At 26.9% G+C, this 21,207-nt stretch overlaps 1 protein-coding gene across 1 annotated transcript in view; it reads left to right on the top strand.

Annotated features, from left to right (window-relative positions):
- Positions 1-20,941, top strand: part of LOC135925712 (sorting nexin-13-like) — a 45,038-nt gene extending 24,097 nt beyond the window's left edge. The window contains exons 12-25 of the mRNA XM_065461170.1: positions 2,407-2,462; positions 2,602-2,760; positions 2,913-3,017; positions 3,378-3,519; positions 5,087-5,344; positions 5,572-5,810; positions 6,387-6,491; positions 6,816-6,926; positions 11,688-11,831; positions 12,333-12,422; positions 15,608-15,753; positions 16,189-16,257; positions 19,518-19,630; positions 20,106-20,941. Of these exons, the coding sequence (XP_065317242.1) occupies positions 2,407-2,462; positions 2,602-2,760; positions 2,913-3,017; positions 3,378-3,519; positions 5,087-5,344; positions 5,572-5,810; positions 6,387-6,491; positions 6,816-6,926; positions 11,688-11,831; positions 12,333-12,422; positions 15,608-15,753; positions 16,189-16,257; positions 19,518-19,630; positions 20,106-20,860 (2,492 nt within the window). The 3' untranslated portion in view covers positions 20,861-20,941. The remainder of the gene's footprint in view (positions 1-2,406; positions 2,463-2,601; positions 2,761-2,912; positions 3,018-3,377; positions 3,520-5,086; positions 5,345-5,571; positions 5,811-6,386; positions 6,492-6,815; positions 6,927-11,687; positions 11,832-12,332; positions 12,423-15,607; positions 15,754-16,188; positions 16,258-19,517; positions 19,631-20,105) is intronic.
- Positions 20,942-21,207: the final 266 nt, after the last annotated feature.

The following is a 21,207-nucleotide window of genomic DNA, read 5'->3' as shown; positions in this document are numbered from 1 at the left end:
CTAATATAAGAATGTACGATAACAAGCAATGACAGCGGATAGCTTAGGAAACGAAGATGAAGGAATTACTTTGTTAGCAACCTTAATGGGCCAAGGACATACGCCTCTGAACTTATGCTATAACTAATTTATATATATATAATTGTCTCAACATGGACCTAGAAATAATTCAGTTTATAAGAAACCTAGGAATTATTCTTATATACTATTGGACCATGGCGTCTTCCATTTCCTTGTCTGTAGGTTGAATCATTTGGTTTCTATCCCCAACATACTTTAAGGCCCCATTATCGCGAACATCCTTCATCTAAATTCCTTGATAAGCTATTGGCGGCCGTTGCTTGTTACCTTACATTCTAATATTAGGATTCTTGGGCTCTTGACACCATAATTTTCCCAACTACCCAGTCTCTCCTTCCTAAGATTGAATATCGCCGGTTGAGGGGTTTGTGCATACGCTGGAACGATACAATCTCCAACGAGATGATTGTATGAACATCTAAAACATTGCCTTACTTTTTCATAGGCCTTAGTTGGCACTGGATATTTAGATATTTTTAGTTTATATCTGGCGGTCCTCTTCATAATTGCCAACACTAGATGTCCATGAGAATGATATTGATTTGTAATTAAAATGGACCACAGTCATTTAGAGTAAAACATTTCTTTTTCCAAAACAAAATTGGTACTATAAATCCGTTATAATTATTAATTAAATTTTCTTTTTTTCAAAATATTTAGAAAATTTTTTTTATGATCCTATTTTCAATTAAGTCACTATGACAGATTTATTTTATTTTTAAAACATAACTTTACAAATAAATAGCCAACCCAACACATGTATATATAAGATACCATCAAGATACATTTTAGAATGCCAACAACTTATTTTTTCCTAATTTATTAATAATAAAAATTTCCTATTTCATCAATTTTCTTTTCTTTTTATTTATTGATTATTTTTTATAAAAACTAATACTTTGTTGGACAAACCATCGAAAAAATAAATAAGATTCGAAACGAGATACATTAAGATTTTCACAAATATAATTTTCTCTTTTTTTATTTAATTAACTATTTGACTTGATAAAAATTATCTACAATGGATGCACCATAGAAAAATTAAATAACATTCGATCCGATTAAAATTTTTACCCACGTAATTTTTTTATAATTTTAAGTTTACAAATTAATAGCAAATAAAATTTAAACAGACAAACTTACGATTTTCACAAGAAAAACATAACCCTCAAAATATATTAAATAATTCTCTCTATATATTTCCCAAATAAATAACCCTTAAATTTTATACCTCATTTTATTGAAAAATTCATAATCCTTTTTAAAAAAATTATATCATTAAAATGACCACACCAATAAATAGAATAACCCTCTATATACATATGAAATCCTGACCCAAATTTAAACAAATTTTATTAAATTAAAATATCCCCCTACCTATCTTTTATTTGAGTTAAAATTCTGTTTGCAAAGATTAGACATATGACTGTCTTTTTTAATACAAATATTTCATTTATAATATATATATTTACAGACCAATATTTTTATATATTTTATCCTCTGTAAACATCCCTGCTTAATATATATAACTAATTTTACCCTTTATTAGTTACCCGTATGTATATCTATATATTTCCAAAAGATTTAACCCCTTTTTCATATATTACCCTATACCATTTACAACCTATTTTGACTTAAGAATTTAATTTAAAATTTTTTTATTTTTAAAAAAATTACTTACCTTGCGTTGTTTTATCTAGCATAATGCAATTTCTTATCCACTTATTCCCATATGTGAGTAATTTGTACTGTCCAATAATTTATTACATCCCACATTAACCCACTTGTTATACTGGGACCACATGCATTACCATAAAATTCGTTTTATTGACATCCTATAAATTATACTCTACATTTAAAATATTTATTTATATATATGTATATAATATATATAGATTTTACACTTTCAGACAAAACTTTTTCATATGACCACTGTCATCTCTATAATTTATAATAAAAATATTTTAAATAATAACAAAGTAAAAATATTCAGAAATATTATACAAATACTTATCCTAATTATTATATGACGATAATTTCGTTTAAAGGGCGCTATTTGTTTTTTTTACTTGTGAACATTTACAATCTTGAGTTATCAAAAAAATCTTTTATGGCTAAAAAGGTACTATATATTAGTTAGTAATAGAATGATATAAATTACCTTTACATCAATTATCTCAAGATACAAATACTGATTAGACCATAAATCAAACGACGCGTTATATATATAAATCCCCGTTTAAATTATTACAATTTTTTATATCAAATTTGTATAAAATCTTTAATATCTAATGTTTTTTTTATTTCTTAATTTATTCATTATAGATTACCTGAACACTATCAACTGTCAAAACTACATGTACTTCTATCTTACAATCGAAGTTTTCTATTTAATAAATAGCTTTCATAATTTTTCGTTCAAATTTTTTAAATCTTTAATTTATTTTGTATATTCTTTCAAAATTAATCTCTTTTTTAAAAAATAAATAAATATAAAACGCAAATATTTTTAAATGGCAGTCATTCAGGTCTCTAGCCCGGCAACACATATCGATAGAAAATGGGGGTGGTCTATCAATGTCATCGGTTACCCATCAGAATACAGCTAACCAGCCCATATGCATCAAATTAGTCAGAAACGAGGCCCAAAAGATATTCGATCAATACCTGATTGATAAGGTATTTATTAAATTTTAATTATTTGGTAATGTTATCTTCTTTAATGACTAAGTTTTACTTGACAAGTTTTTACTTTTTAAAGCTTTAAAAACAAATATGTTCAATCGATCTTCACAGAGTTGGAATTAATAATATTTTTTTTATACTTTAAGGCCCCTCATCTTATAAAATTGAATCCGGTTTATATAAAAGTTTTACGAGCCAAACTAAAAAATGAAATTCCTAACGCCACATGGTTTGATGATTTGCAATTTGAGGTAAATTTTATTAGAAAGATAATTTGGATTTATTCAATCATAGATGATAGCTTTACATGCACAGGATTCCATATCATAATGCGCTAAATCTTATTTTTTTTTTAAAAAATAATATTTTGTATCAATTAAAATTTAAATATTAATAAAAATGATTATGCACATTAAAAATATCCTTAACTTTGCTAATGGGGTTAACAGTCCTCAAAAAACGAAAAAAAACTTTCAACAACCTAAATTACACTTTAAAATAATATAAATAATGTTTTTTTTGGTTGTTGAAAGTTTGTAACCCTATATTAGTCACAATAGTTAAGATTTATGCATATTTTGATTTATAATTTTGACTTTCTTCACTTACAGGTTTTAGACATTTTTATCAAAGAAGATAACGGGATATTCGAAAATTTTAAGAAAAGCGATTTTTTTTACAAATTACTTGCCGAGATGGACATGCTACCTGAAACTAAAGATACTTCGGAGACTAGTTCACTGCACGAATATCGTAATTATTATTGTCAAACCTATATTTATAGATTTATGTTAAATTCCATTATTATAACCTTTTCGGATTTATTTTTAAAATTTTTATAAACTTTAACTACTTCTGGTGACATGGGCTCTTCACATCATTATTTTTATAGAAGAAATAATTTATCTAGCACATATTTAAAATTTTACAGCTAATAAAAATTCTTTAAATAACATAAAATTTAATATAGTAGAATAATTTATTTATTACAAAAATCGGAGGAAACTGGAAATGGTCATAGAAAAAATTGTAGTTTTTTTTTCAAATGGATACTAGGCTGTATTTATGCAAAACCTAGATTAAGCCACAGATTTAGGAGTAAAAGTTATGACGCATTTAAAAAAATATTATATATTTTAACTGGCGTACTGAAAAATTGCCTATTAGTATTACTATTACTAAGTACCAAAACACCTAAATTTATTTTATCTACTGTTTTAAAATAATCTTATTTTTGAAACTTTCGTTTCTCTAGTTGACTAAAAATTTGAAAAGTTAAAGGCGCCAAATTTTATAAACCGCCAAATCGTGTAAATTATAAAAATTTCTAAAATCCGGAATTAAAAGGCTAAAAAGCTATTAAATAAATGAAAGGAGACAATAAATTTGTAATTATTGTTCTTTCTTTTTTTTATATAAAGAAGAAATTATGATCAAATAATTTTGATTGATTTATCAACCAACCACTTTAAAAAAGAATGTTATAAAACTTACATAGATGAAAGATAACATTGACAGGTTTGGATAGTTTCCGTTTTAAATCGCGAAAACAAAAATAGATAAAAATTGATAGTTTATATCTCCTAGAAAATTTTTCAAGTGATATTTAAAATGATTATAATGGATACTAAGAAAGTAGACTTCTATTCAAATTGAGTTTTTAAAAAAATCGCTATGAATAGGAGGAAATATCCATAAGATTTTTAAATTTATAATCTTTAAAAAATGATTATAATGGATACTAAGAAAGTAGACTTCTATTCAAATTGAGTTTTTAAAAAAATCGCTATGAATAGGAGGAAATATCCATAAGATTTTTAAATTTATAATCTTTAAGATATTTCCATCATTTTAGTGATTTTTTTTATAAATCATTTAAATACATTGTTTACTTCCCTAAGCATCTAATATTATTTTCAATATTAAATTTTTTTTTAGGAAATATAAGAAAGATTCCCAATTTAGCAATTAAGAACATTGCTTCACTCCGATTTTTTTTTAAAGAAAAATATCTTATAAATGCTTGATTAATTTTCTTCAATTTATTGGGCTAGAATCAAAAAAGCTGCATCAGGTCGTAGTTTTAAAATCAGGATATTTAATATTAAAAAGGGCGTAAGATCTCTCTGACCGCATTTAAAATTTTTTTATATTAATATAAAGTCAATAACAGCTGACCAATCGAATATTGGCACATAATGCATTAAAAAAAGATCTACTATTTAAAAATTGCTCTATTTTTGGCATAATTGCTTTTTTCGTGCCTTTGGAATTAATTCCTATTTTTATTTACATAAATTTATTTTAAAAAATTTAATAGCTGTTTCACACTTTTCGCCCACTATATCCTCACACCCATCAGACAAAAGTGCTTTTTCGAATTACGGATTTAGGAGCGCGAGTGCTCAAAATTTGATATCTAAATATGACATGACAACGACGTCCTCCTACCCTCCTTCTTCCACGTTAATACCTAAAAGTAAACATTTACATGATAATAATTCTCAAATACATCCCAACATCCTCAAACGCGCACTTGAATTGGAATACAAAATCAATGCTCACGTGACTCATATAGGTTTTTTGAAAAACTTTTTTGAGATTTTTTTTTGGTTTCTAATTGGGATTGGAATTTTCGGGTCTGGCCTCCTAACTTGAATAAAATTATTTACTATGGGCTGGTTAAAGCCAGGCCGATTACCCCTCTAATATCTAAACTGTATTTTAATTTAATTATGCTATGACATATTGAAATGATAACCTATATATTTATGTATGTAAATTAAAATGAAAAATACCCCCAAGTCGTCTCCAGGGAATCCGATAAAACGTATGCAATGTACGCTATAACTATAACCAGGCAGCCTTATCAAATGTCTGATGATGCTAGGCAGAAATGCATGAAGGCTAATAAAGATAAAACCAAAACAGGCACTAATGACGATAAACAACTTTACTCTGGTTTCGATAACAAAGTTGATACCTGGTGCGTATATAGGCGATACAGCGAATTTCACGATTTTCATATGAATCTCAGGGATAGGGTATTCTTTTCTTCTTCCATTTCTGTTTTTAACCACCTTGACATTTATATAATACTTCTGGAATATGTTATGTTGTTGTAGAGGAAAAAAAATAGATAGATTATGACATAGGAATAATTTCCAAAAAAAGTATATATTTTTTTTAAAAAAATATATCTTAAATTAAAAATTTCTTCCCACTTATTTTTATATATTTTTATAAAAAAATGTATAAATAAGTTGAAGATTTTGATCCTAATTAAATTTCCAACAAATAGATGCTTAAGTATAGAATTTACGAATATATTTAATGTTGTATTTATATATGGAATCAATTGGGATTCAGAATATCTGCATTTTTGATTTACATCAACTTTTATATAAGTTTTTCATATAAATTTAAAAAAAATACACAAAAGTTTTGGCCAAAATTGTTTGAAATTTATAGTATAGGCATTCTACTCATGCTGGAAAGCATTTCCTGTCAAATTCTATTTTTGAAATAGAAATCTCCTTCAATAAAGGATATAAAATTGAGATATTCCGAATTCCCTTATATCCCAATACGACATATATATATAATATAATAATATTCAGTATTCCGATGTTGACGAATTACGGTTTCCTCCGAAAAAACCGTTTGGAAATATGACTAAAGATTTTTTGGAAAAACGCCTTAAAATGCTAGATTCTTATCTCAAGGTAAACATTATACACTATAATATTATTTTTAGATTTTAGGTTTTTAAGCTTGGGGCTACATTAAAAATTTCTTTTAACTTTAAAATTATTTCCGGTTCCTCGAGGAACAATATACGCTAGATATATTATGTTATGTATTATATGAAAATGCTATTAATTTTTTTTTATATTAATCACCTTTTAAATTTAAAATAAGTATAAAAAATTTGATATTAATGTTGAATCAAAATATTATGAAGATATATTTGCTTTATATATTTTTTGGAAGTCATTGCTAATAATTTTATAATACGTCATAAACTTTTAATCATTATTAAAAATAAGGTCTTAATGTCTCCTGAATTCGTTAGAACTCACAAAGGGCTGAAAGAATTATTGGACCAGTTTTTGGAATCCGGCCCATACGAAAAATGGAACGGGCAAATAGCTAGAAAAGTTATTTAATCTATATAACTATCAAATAATTATTACTTTTAAATATTCTGATCAAGTTATACAGTGTGATATTACAATTAATCGAAGAGATTCTATTTATCAATGATCAATATATATGTTATACAAACTTAGCTAATTTACAAATAGCTAGCTAATATACAAATTTGTCCGCTAATTTACTAACTAGCTATCTATCACACAAATTAACTAGTTAATTTTTATTTTATCATTTTTATTTTTAGATTTTAGAGTATATTTTATATTTTCTTTTGAATTTGTTGATTTTTCTCCTTTTAGTATATATATATGGTAAATTCCATATCAAATCAACAAAAAAAGTCGATTTTCAACCCGACCCCAATTTTTCTTAAATTTTATATACTGGTAGTATATACTATAACTAAGAAATGAAATATTATCTTCCATCACTGTTTACCCGCTAATATGGCCGTTTAAAGCGCGGAAAAATGGTACATTTTTGATAAAATTCACCTCATTTATTTTCAAATATCTCGAGAAATAATTATTAGAAAAATAATTTAAATTTTATTTTGTAGCTTAATAAAAGTTCTTTAAAAAGACAAAAAAATAAATATGATGGACATTTTATTAATACCGAAAACCGGATGTGTAAAACCGGAAATGGCCATAGAAAATAAAGGTATATTTTTTTTCAAAATTTTTTTTCTGTAGATAGATATCACACTGTTTTATATTTGTACAAAATCCTAGACTGGGATGGACAGGGTTTAGGAGTTATCACTCTTTATAATAGCTAAAATTGAACAAATTTAACATTAATATTATCATATTTTAATTTAATGAATAGTTATGAAATAATGTTAATTTAAAATTTATGTCTAAATGATAGGCCCTTACTTTTTTTTTATCTTTATAAAAAAAATTTTGAGAGGTGGCTGGGATAATGAGCTGTTTAAAACTTTAGTTAAATTTTATCTCGAAATTAAAATTACTTGACAAAATAATTTTAAATATTTTATTTAGCATAAAATAATCTACAAAAATTGAAATTCAACAATAAATTTTCCCCCATATATTCAAAATTAAAAGAAAGGCTTAATTTTGACGAAAATTCTATAGATTATAAAACATTCAAACAATGGATAGCAGTTAATCAAACTACCCTCGAAACACTGACTAAATCTGCTGACGAATTTGTAGATTATTTAATTGAATAATTAAACAATTTAATTCCTCATTTATTTATAGCTTCACGATAATCATTAATTCGAAACTTTTTAAAATTCAATTTAAATGTTGACGAATTCTTAGTTATTGCAGACTTTTCAGAAAACTTTGCATTTGTAGTGCAGAACCATGCGCAAGGATTTAATCAGACCAATAATCAAGCCACTATCAACTCTTTTATAATTTATTACCGTGAGAACAACATAATAAAACATGTAAATTTAGTGGGTTATATCAGATTGTTTAAAGCACAACGCATGTGCATTTTATTTTTTAAAAATTGATCATATTCTTGAAGCAAAGATTTAATAGAGTGGCTAAAATTTATTATTTTTCTGATGGAGCAGTAACCAATATAAAAATAAAAGATTTCATTAATATCTACAATCATGAAAATGATTTTGGGATAGTGACATTTTTTGAAACCGCACAAGGTAAAAGTCCATGCGACATTTTGGGGGCCGTTACTAAACAGTTAGCAGCTCAAGCAAGCTTGCAACGTCCATATGAACATCACATATTGACAATAATAGATTTATTTAACTATGCAAGAAATAATATCTATGGGGTAAATTATATATTTGTGCAATAATGAATATATGAACATAGAAAGTCATCTTGAAAGCAGATTTTTGAGAGCAAAGAGAATTTCTGGAACACAAAGTTCCAAGCTTTTATTCCCCTAGTCGAAAACAAAAGTCATAATTTATTAAAATTCCTTGAATGATTATAATATATGATATATTTTAATTATAAATTTTTGATTGTATTATATGTAATGCAATTTGAGGCAAATAAAGTTATAAATATGTTTAGAATTATTTTGTCAAGTAACTTCGAGACAAAATTTAATTAAAGTGTTAAACAAAGCTCATTATTCCAGCCACTTCTCAAAAATTTTGATAAAGATAAAAAAATAAGGGCCTGTCATTTAGACATAATTTTTAAAATTAACATTATTTCATAACTATTCATTAAATTAAAATATGATGATATTAATGTTAAATTTGTTCAATTTTAGCCATATAAAGAGTGATAACTCCTAAACCCATGTTCATCCCAGTCTAGGATTTTTTACAAATATAAAGCAGTGTGATATCTATTTACAGAAAAAAAATTTTGAAAAAAAATACCTTTTTTTTCTATGGCCATTTCCGGTTTTCGATATTAATCAAATGTATTTATTTTTATGTCATTATAAAGAACATTTATTAAGCTACAAAATAAAATTTAAATTATATTTCTAACATAATTATTTCTCGAGATATTTGAAAATAAATGAGGTGCATTTTGTTAAAAATGTACCATTTTTCCGCGCTTTAAACGGCCATATCTTAGCGGGTAAACAGTGTTGGAAGGTAAAATTTCATTTTTTTCTTTGTTACAGTATATACTACCAGTATACAAAATTTAAGAAAAATTGAAGGGGGTCGGGTTGAAAATCGACTTTTTTTGTTGATTTGATATGGAATTCACCATATATATATATATTTATATATATTTTCTCCATTTTTTAGAATATTTTATACTTATAACACAATTAATTTTTCGTTATCTTTGTATGATTTCAACTGATTTTTGAATATTTTTTATTTTTAATGAAAATATTTTTTCCAATTTTTGCCTACTTTTTGTATTTTTTAGCCCATTTTTTTGTAATTTTCAATTCTGTTTATTTTTCCGGCCTATTTTTAAAATAGAATCTTGTAAAGTTTTCTTAACTTTCAAGTCTTTTGTGTATTTCTTTCTACCCACTTTTAAGGGTTTTATCATTTTTTTTAAGGTTTACTTAATTTTTTATCTTTCTATATGTTAAAATGCTCATGCTAACTAATTTATTTTCCTCTTAGTTTATTTTGGTGAAAAATACGACCGTGACAAAACTTATATCTAATTCTAATTTGTCTCTCGTAAACAAATTCTTTCAGAACACCTTAAAGTCTCTCAAGACTATTAAATCATAATTTCTGACTCATAATTTATTACTGCCATCTGGGAGTTAGATTTGAATTTTATTTTCTACTTCCCATTTTATTAGAATGGGCACTTTCGGGCTGTTATCTCTCATATATTTTATTAGGCATACTTTTTGCAGGCCTCTAACCGGGTTATGGTTGTACCTTTTTTGAAAAGTTTAAATTATAATAATTATTCTAAAAAGTTAATAACGTATAGGCTCATTATTTAAAAAAAATATTGTTATAATATCCTCCTTTTTTCATTTTTTGTGCGAATGAGAGTCACAGGATTAAAATTATCTACAAAACTACAAATTTTCAGAGGGGCGGAGATTTTTAGATCTTCTCTTGGTTAGACCAATGTTCACGGAGAAGCTTTATCAGAGGGTGCAAGCATTTTCTCAACTTATTGCATCTTTATTCCACATTCCTCTTATATATTTTGAACTATTTTCAGAGACTTTTTGAAAACCTTCAAAGTTTCTAATTTTTGCATACTTTTTTATTTTTATTTACCTCGTGATAATGAATAAAAAAAGTAGCGACAAATTTATGAGAAATAAAATTGAATCCTGAAATTGCCTCAATAAAAGGCTTTTATGACAACAAATTGAAAAAGAATTTGGAATAAAGATCCATATCAATAAAATATAATGCTAAGAGAGGAAAGTGAAGTTAATATGACTAAGCATTGTAAAACATATAAAAATCAGGTATAATATTGTGGTGGAGGGGGGGGGGTGTTATAAAAGCACACTAAATTAGGGAGAAAAATAAGTTTAAAAAAGAAAATCATGAAAACAGCTCAAAAATTGGTTTAAGATCAGGTAAAAATTATGATATATCAGGCTAAAAAATCTAAATATTCAAAAATTGGTAGAAAAATTGAAAATTAAGAGAAATCAAGTTTAAAAATAAATTTGATTAAAATTTATAGAATTTGGTACAATGCTCTTAAAATAAAGAAGAAACGGAAACGAGAGAAAAATTAAGTTATAAACAGTAAAATGGGTAAAAAATCAGGCTATAATTTTTTTGAAAATAATAAATACTCAAAAAGTTCTAAAAATGAAAAAAATCAATTAAAAATTTAGAAAAAAATGATAAAAAAATTCCATAAATTGGAAAAGAAATTTATAAAACAAAAATTACCAGCTAATTTGTATTTTAGCTAGATTGTATTTTATTTAAGTAGTCTATATACTGGCTACGCCTCTATCTACTACAAATTTATAAATTAGCCCAAGTTGTTAACTAGATTAGAGATTGGCCCTGCCTGAATTGGCTCATCTAGATTTTTGGGAAAAAATAATTTTCTACCCTCGAAAACTGAATCTATGTAATTTGATATTTTTTAATGAACATGATCCGACTTTTTTAAATTTTGTTTAAAGGAGCTAACCCAATCTTATAAACCTATAACCTATATAGCTCGTTTAAACAGGTTCATATAAGATCAAATATTGACATAGTTTTTTAAATCTTACTTTTCGAATATCTCTTATCTTAAAAACGTGTTCCTGTGATTTACTTCTTTTTTTAAAAGAAATAATAGGAACACAAATCTCTTTATATATATATTTTTTTATAACAGATGGATACTTTTGTAAACCCTCTAAAATCTTCCGTCAGATTTATGGGAAGCGTAGTCAAAACAGTTCCAGAAAATATTGCTGACGGGGTTATAAAAGTATCGGATACCATGAAAGATGGAGTTGAAAAGTTCATTAATCTTACTGTAAGATTTTTATTCGCTTATTTTTATTTTACGAACCCCTCCCCCATACCTCCTATTTTTTAAATATTCTCAGCTTTCAAAAAATATTATTGAAATACTTGGTTTTTTAAGTTTATGATTGTCCCTTATAATATTTTACATCTAGGTGCCCCCTCCCCCCATTTTTTACTTATATAGTATAAATTGTGTTTACATGCATTTTTATTGTTATTTTTTTCTGATGATTGATTTAGTAGCACTAGTGTGGTTAAACGGCTCGATTTGGGTCAAGTTTTAAAAACGGCGAACTCAATATTTTAGCCAAAAAATTCTTGCCTAAGCCTCGAGATTATTCTAATAGATGGCCAAACCTTTGTGACATCTGTGAGCTAAAATCTTTAGGCTTGTGTAATAATTTTCTGGTTAAAACGTTGAGTTAGCCCTTTTCAAAAATCGCCTCAAAAAGAACCGTTTAGCAAGAGTAGGCACATTATATTATGTGTAAAATGTAATATAATATAGCAATTCATACCGGGTTTCAAAATGCTCAATGAAGAACACTCTTTAACCAGCAATTACACAATTAATAAAGCTTCTCTTACAGATATGGAGGTTACTTAATATTCCTTTTTTTTTGAAATTATTTACTTCCATTTTCTTATCAAAGATCATATAGTTAAATGCTCAAAATAGAAATTGGAAGATAAATTATTAATGAGAAATTCGACCTATATTTTGTAAGCCAAAATAAAAACAACTTTAATTGGAAATCTCCTCACATAAATGTAGAATATATATTTTTGCTTATAACAAATGATATTATTATCTTATTGTACGCAGATTGGAATTGTACCCTTCTTTCCCTTTTCTTAAAATGTTTTCTATTTTTATAAACATTTTTTTTTAAAAAATGGAAGATATTATAGATCAGAGTGTCGAACTGAACCTATATTAATTTAATATTTTTAAATAAACCTGAGTCAAACCCTTTTCAAAATTTTTAAAGGAGCTAACCAAGCCTTTATAACCGGTTTATATACTTTTTTATTTTATAAATATTAAATGGTGTAATTTAAAAATTAACATAATTTATTGTTTATCCCTTTAGCATATTTATTCTAAGCCTTATTTATTTTATTTTAAACTATGATATATATTAGGACTTGTTATATTAGAATGTTTATATATATTTTAAAAGGTTACGCTATTTGAATTATATATTATTATAACTTTCTTACATTTTATATTATCTTATGGAGGTCGATGTAATTGCATATTAGTAGAAGTTAAATGACATAATTATAAAAGTCTATATATAGGAAACAATTTTTATAATAAAGAATCTATTGTTTTGACTATAAAAGGACTGTGCCGATTAGACATCGGATCACCGATATTTTACGTTTTTAAAAAATATTGGATCTGGTCATTTTTTAAAAAAAACGATCCGATATTTGTTATTGTATTTGGTTATTTTATGATATTGTATATATAATCATATAATTTTTTTGTTTTATTAATATTTTCATAATAATAATATGTAATTTTTAAAAAATAGTTAAAATGTTTATACTTTTTTTGTTAAATTATCTGCAACAAGAAAAAGATCTTAAAATATTTAACGAGTCACATTCAGCTAGTGTTGTTAAACGGATCGATTTACTCAATTTTAAAAACGTTTAACTCAAAATTTTGGCCAAAAGTAAATTACTCAAACTTATTGATTTTGCCAAGATGACAGAAAGGTTTGAACTTATATTGGGAAAATTTCGAGGCTTATGTAATAATATTTTGGTGAAAATCTTTATTTCACCCTTTTTAAAAATCGGCTAAATATAGTTGCTTTACAACACCACTATCACTCATCATGCAAATATTTTTGGAGAATAAAAAAATATGCAATTAATCATTCGTAGTTAGTTGATTTAAAAAAAAGAAAGTATTGATATTTATATGACATTGATACAAAGATAGAAGGTAAATAAAAATCAATATAAATATTGAATCGGAATCGGTTTTTTGGTAATATCGGAAAAATTTGTGGATCGGCACAGCCCTAATATATAAAAAAATCGATTATGTATGCTAACCTAGACTGATTATTCATACATTTATAATTTTATATACACTGAATTCGTTATTGAAAGACATTTAAACGAGACCGCGAAACTGGATCAAACTGTTATAATTTTCTGAACCAAACCATTATAAAAAAAATATAAAAAGAGCAAACCGGACTGTTATAAATATTTTGAACCGGTTTTTTAAAAATAATTAACTTTAAATTATTAACCTAAATTTAAAATTTTGATTTTCCTTTGGGGCAATTTAAATTCGTGATTTCTTTTCAAATTAAAATTTTTTTAAAATTAAATTGGCATTAGCTTCACATCAAAATACCAAGTTTATTGTTTTTATTTTAAATATTCAATTTAATAGAGATTAGATAAATTACTAGTTAATTAGATAAGAAATAATCTTCGTGGTTAAATTAAATAAGGAATTATAAAAATATAAATTAAAAAGATTTTTCTCTAAGATTAATATATATTTATGTTTCATTAAATCAAATTTAAAAAACCGCAACGAACCTAAAAGAACTGTTATAAATTCCAAATCGAACCGATATGAATTCTTCAAAAAAACCGAAATGGAACAAAACCTTTATAAATTTTAAACTAAAAATTCAAACGAACCGAGCAGCTATACTTACGGTTAATCCCTGGATAGGAAAGACATCTAAACGGAACGCCTTTTAATCACTGGCTTCTAATACAGCTATTGAAATTGACTGCAGCTGACTTCAATGCATGCACCTAGATTAGTATTAATGTTATTGGTTTTATGTTATATTTTATTTTATATAATCTACTATATATTATATTACTAATAATTTGTAATTATAAAAAAATATAGCAATTGTTTAAAAAAAATAAGATTTATTTTAGATGATTTCTATTAACACACTATTAAAATAAAGAAAAACTTAAGAGAGCATTTTCTAATTAGTTTATTTCTTCCATAAAATCAAGGGAGATAAATCAATAAAAATAAATTCATGTATATCTCGATCCACGTTAACATATCTGAAGAAAATAAACTTGGCTTCTGAATTACTTAGCGAATGTTTGATGATAAACAATTCACTTCCTTCCATTAGTTCTAGTCAAAATAATTATCCTGACTCCAAGGAAGATTTTGAGTCCATAGCAAATGAAAGAAATTAAAAAAGTTAAAATATATCACACAATACAAAATAAGTTCGATTAATAGGCACTATATAAATTCCTTTAACGCCATCGAACGGATTAAACAATACACACGATATTCTTGCATATTGGGAAGGAAGATTTCGAGAAACCCAAATTCTATCTATTGGCAATAATAGTCATGTCTATCCCAACAACACAGGTTTCGGTCGAGCCTATTCAGGATTGAAATATTTTCTGTCATCAAGAGCAAGATAATACCGAGAGTTATTAGATGATATTTTAATTATACTTTGTAATCATAATTCTATTACAAATAAAAATTCACAATATAATTTTATGTTAAAATTATTTATCGAGTTATATAAACCTCATATTACTAAACTTTTATTAAAGGTTTTTTTTTAACCTGAACCAAACCTGAACCTTTATAAAATATAATTTTTGAACCGAGTTTAAACCTTTGTGAAATATAATGTCTTAACACTAACCTTAGCCTATTTAAGTGCGGATACTCTGGTAGCGATATTTATAATTTAAAAAAGAGCAATCAAATACTAAGGCTTTAGTTATTTAAAAAAAAATTAGGATGAAGAAAACATCACTTTTAAAATCTTGATACTTTTGATGGACGAAATATTTGATCTCAAAACTCGTAATCAATGGCTGCGGCATCGACTTATGGTCATTTTAAGGCAAGTTTTTCAAGTTACCTATGGTGGAACTATGAACAAGTTACCTTGAAAAATGAATTTTATATTTTAAAAAATATAAATAATATTTTTAGTATTTAATAAATCTACTACATTTTAACTTTTTTAAAAAAAACTCAATTGAAATATAAGTATTAGAAGTCGGCGTTGTCAGAACAAGCCCGTAAATTTTTTACCCCACCCCGTAATACATTTATGAAGGATGCTATCCTAATTATAAGTTTTAAAAAATTTGAGAAATTCCAATTTCACCAGTAAAAATATTTTTTCCCGGGCCTCATCTACAAGTATTACCTTCTCTAGTACCTATTAAGCCATTTTGAGATTTTAAAAGGTATATTAAAAAATATTTCCAGTTTTTTGCATTTCCCGTCACCTTATTATCAGGTTGCTATGATTTAAATTTGAAAAATTATTCAATAATTTTTAAAATTAACAAAAACTATTTGGCAATAGAAAAATGTTGGAGCAAATAGACTACCTGACATCTACCGAACAAGTCGCTCATTATTTGAAAAAATTTCGGTAATTTATTTTTGTTATTTAAGTAGTCTTGTAAATTATATGTAATATTTAAAATAAAATTGTTCCATTAATCGTTAAATAACGGCGGAATTCGGCTCAATCTACAGGCGCGTGCCGGAGAAAATTCGTTAACATTAAGGCATTTTAATTTATATTAATTTTTTTCAAATTTGAACTGCTATATTTTAAAAAAACTCCAGACGTCAAAGTGATAGTTAGTTTTAGCCGCCTAAAAATTGGCATGAACAAAAATATAGTAGTTACCCAACTGAGATCGTCGCTTTCAAAACTATTCTTGCTACAACTAAGTGTTCAAAATCTAGGGTTCAGCATTAAAACTAATTCTTTTAATATTGCGGGTCTTTCAAATAATTAATTCATATTTTTTGAAACTCTAAAATGCAAATAAACTACTTATATTTTTCACTTTAAAACAATTTTTTTTCTTATCATAAATTAATTATCAAAGTTCTTCTTCGTTTAATGGAGTTTTAATAGGTTTATCCGGGTAAGCAAATACACTTCCCTTTGACCCCCCCCCCCCCCCATATTTTTTACCATCCTGGAAATCGCGATTTGTAAGATCCATTTTTCTCATGTCATCACTTTAATCTATGTCGTCTTGGTTTATCTTCAAGACATTGATTCTCTCACTTCCATCAAGGTGCATCTCATTACTCAATCCACCCTAGTCTATTTCTTCTCATCACTACTCCGATCACGTATATTTGTTTTTTATCTCTCTCAGAGATACCAAACACCCATTTCATTCTTTCAAATTCAGATTTATGCGCCACTTTTATTGCCCATATTTCACACCATAGGCCATACATTTTCTCACATAGCTTATGTAAACTTTTTTCTTCAACTTAGAGACGTTTTTATTTGTTTATATAAATGACATCTCTCGGAAATTCTTCCACGCATCAACAACAGCCGAATCAACACTTCCATCTGCGTTTGGTATGTCACCGAAATAACATTTTCTCATTTTTTCCAATCTAATTCACTCTTATATTCCTTATGATCATAAGTTCCTTTCACATGTTCTACAGATAAATGTCAAACCAGCGATCTTCAGACTACCATTCTCACCACTGCATCATTTATATATCATTTCTGGCAGTAGATGCATTTGATTAAATTTCTAATAATTCATTTTCCATATAAACCATAAGGCAAGATGCCGGATTTCTCTATCCGTAAAGTGTCCCCACCAATCATCACCTTTATCTTTTTAGCATTCATTTAAGTCCTTGCATTCGCCATCTTCCATCCAATAATTTTATTCTTTAGGTCTCCTATGGATGTCCTTCGCACATATTTCTAGTCACTATGTCAATTACTCGGAGGAAAAATATCCTTGGTATATACTCCATTAACTTCAAAGCATTCGATAGCTCCATCATCTGTCCGGACAGCGATTTCTGCTCTCACATTGTTTTTATTTACGATTAAAAAAATAGGGATCCGCATTGTTTTTTTATTTAAAATATCATATTATATAAAAAAAAAATATCATATTATATAAAAAAAAAATTAATTCGACAAGTTAGCTTTTTTTTTGGAAAGCTGGTAACATTACCCAAAAATCGTTTTGAAAAACATTATATGTGGAAATAGCCTAATATAGTTTTCCATTCGCTATACTTTTTCTGTATTTATCTCATCACAAAAGTGCATTTGCTTTCAGGCGTAACCAATCTATTTTCATTTGTTCCCTTATCCGCTTCTCTAACACTCAAATATTTCCATAGAATGTTCTAAGACCTTAATTGCTCTATAACACCCGGAATCTAAAGTATGATCCTTTCTTTTGTATTCTTACAAATCTTCGCCTTTATAAATTCATAAGTCAATCAATTGTTAAGTCTTCATAACCTCCTAAACATATTTGTATCATGCTTGTTGAACCGCTGCTTTGCCCTTTCCCATCTCAACGTTTTTTTAATTTGATCTTTGCCTAACCTAAAGCCAGAACCTTCTACCTTTAGGGAACTTCATTATCCCACCCATTCTCTTCATTGTTTTTCCATTTAAGTCCTCAAGATATTCTTAATATCCTTACCGATCACCATTTTGTACCAAACAACTATTTCTATACCACTTCCGGATTTATTTCTCATACCGTAACGAAATCCCCCATGAATTCCTTCATATCCCTTACTTCTGCCAACATGGAAGTATATGCCAAGATAATATTGAATTGTATTCTACTAAAGATCATCTGATCATTACACTTATCTAGTCTTTTCAACTCTATTATCTTGTCCACCCATTTCTGCAACAAACAAATATACCAACGCCATTTTTGCTAATTATTTTTTTCAGATTAACGTATTGCACCATTAACTTTCCATCTAATATCTTGTGTACAATATGCATTTACTTTCCTTCTCCCTCTTCTCTCTATCATACTCGATGCATATCACCTCGTAACCCTTAGCCTATCACTACTAAACCGGTTTCTACACATAGTGCTGGATCATTTGTGGATCTCATTTTCACGAATTGTGGTTCCACTAGATTTCTAATCCTTTATGTCATGGATGAGTAGGCCTACGGGTTACTTTAGGCCGTACTTCGCCCATATTTAATTTTAATCATTATAATTTTACACCACATCTAAGAGACGATGATCATATTCTAATTCCAGACCACAGGGACTTTTAAACTTCTGTAGCCATCTCGAGACCACCTGAGGGAAGAGCAAGAATATATTTTTAACAGTGTAAAAACATATTACTATGACCTTATTAGTATTTCAATGAAAAAATACTTAATATTAAAATTGAAATTCATGGATTTTTTTTTAAAATGAATTAATTATAGTATCTAGGAAATCTTTTATCTAACTCATGCATAATAAGGATTAAGTAAAGTAAAAATATTAATTTACTTGATTATTATTTTGATTTATTTAATAAAGCACAATAATAACTGATAAGGGATAATCACTAATATTTCTTGATTTATAGAGCTAACTCAATTAATACTAAGTAGACGAGATTAAACTTGCTGATAGTTGTACTACTTAAGGGCAGTTACGGGGTGCAAACTAGGGCTCGAACACTGGCAAAAGAAAGAAATTTTGAATATTTTTTTAAGACATTTTAGATATAATTTTCTTATTTTTGATTAATTTAAAAATTTCAAGAAGGAAACGTTACTGCACAAGGATAGTTATACTGAGTTGGCGTGGTGTATAGGAGATATTTTTATCGCATTTTAAATTCTCATAATTTTATATATTAATTTAGTGATTCATTCTGGCCAAATGGGGTATGGGCTGGTCCTCAATTCGTTCGTAGCGATGCCGTTAAAGCTAGGACAAAAGTACTAGCTTTATCCAAGATATTCGCCGCCATTCCAGGTTAATACATTTGTGAGATATCACGAAATATAAGCCAGTATTTTTTTAAATTTAATTTGATGATAATATGCACACTTCACATTAAAGAATCCTTTTTGGTTTCATTTGTAAAAATAAATAATTTAACTGCGAACATATCGAATTCTTAATATCAGATCGGTATGTAAATTGCATTTAAAATATTCGGTACCCGCCAATATTTAATATTTTAAAATTGGCAAATCTGATATGTAGATAAGGATGTGTAATTTTTTTAAAATTTATGATTTAATATTGGATAATATTGACATATGATCATATACCAATACACCTGTAATAATAACCTTGTTAAAAATTCTTATCTATCCTAAATTAAACAAATAATAAAAATGGCCAAATTGGTCAATTGCCAAAAAATATATTAAATTTGCAACAATTATTACATCGTCAGAGTAAAATTAGATAAATATGAAATTTAAAATATTTTTTTATTAAGATGAAATTAAGACCCTTGTCGGTAGCGAAACAACTAAAGACGGAATCAAGATGACGTTCGATATGTTTCAGGTTAAGTCCTTCAATCGTCGTTTCCTATTCGTAATACTCGAAAGTTTGTGCCCTCTGATATTCGCCGGCGGTTTAGGTCACAGAATGATCAAAATAATGAGCCAAAAATATCTGACTCGAACTCGAAAAGATTCAAATTTCGATGCTCACGATGACAACAAATCTCATAAACTTCCAAACGTGACTACTAACAAAGAAGCTTTGTTTAAAAATAAAAGCACGAGTAACTTTCAATCTAGCGACAGCGTGGTTAATGGTAGTACGATTTATAAGCGCGATACTAATTATCCTTTACACCTTTCATCATCCACGCAATTGCGCAACTCTAATAATGACTACTTCCAACATAGCGCTAAATCTAATTCTTTGCCTATTCATGCTAAGGATATTGCAAATAACTTTGCCGAGTTTGCTGAGCTCTGTGAAAATAAAACGAGCGATTCGTTTAGTCATAATGAATATGTAAAAAACGACAATGATAAAATGGAATATATTGGCAGCAATCATACCAATGCGAAGAGCTCCAACAGTATACAACAAATATGTGATGTATTACCAAACAATTTTAACCAGCCTAAATATGTTGTTCACAAAACCTTGGCAGTTACTAATGAGTCAGAGGTCAAAAAACATAAAAGAAATTTATCTACCCCGCTATCAAAAACTGTGATAAATCTTAAATAAAAAAAAGTGTCTTCTTTCTACTTAAATTTTTTTTACACAACTATTTATCATTTTTAGAGAATATTAGTTTTTCTTCTTCCAAAAGCCTTTATATCTAAAATATTGTATTTGATTAATTTAAAATGAATGTAAAATAGTTAATTCTAAATAATAATTAGATATAGTATTAATATATTCATGTTTTTTTTAAAAAAAAATTATTATTTATATAAAAATGATACTTATTTATTATATAACTCTTGTTTATTATAATAATTAATAACTAAATGTTATTATATAAATCGTCGGCTGGGTATTATTGTGTTCTATATCCATTTTTTAATTTTTTTTGAAAGCATTTTAAAAAT

The sequence above is a fragment of the Gordionus sp. m RMFG-2023 genome, chromosome 3, assembly GCF_954871325.1.
Source record: "Gordionus sp. m RMFG-2023 chromosome 3, tfGorSpeb1-WG-v2, whole genome shotgun sequence".
NCBI classification, from domain to species: Eukaryota; Metazoa; Nematomorpha; class Gordioida; order Chordodea; family Parachordodidae; genus Gordionus; species Gordionus sp. m RMFG-2023.
The sequence above is the reverse complement of the archived record's forward strand: the minus strand, read 5'-3'. Positions and strand labels throughout refer to the sequence as shown.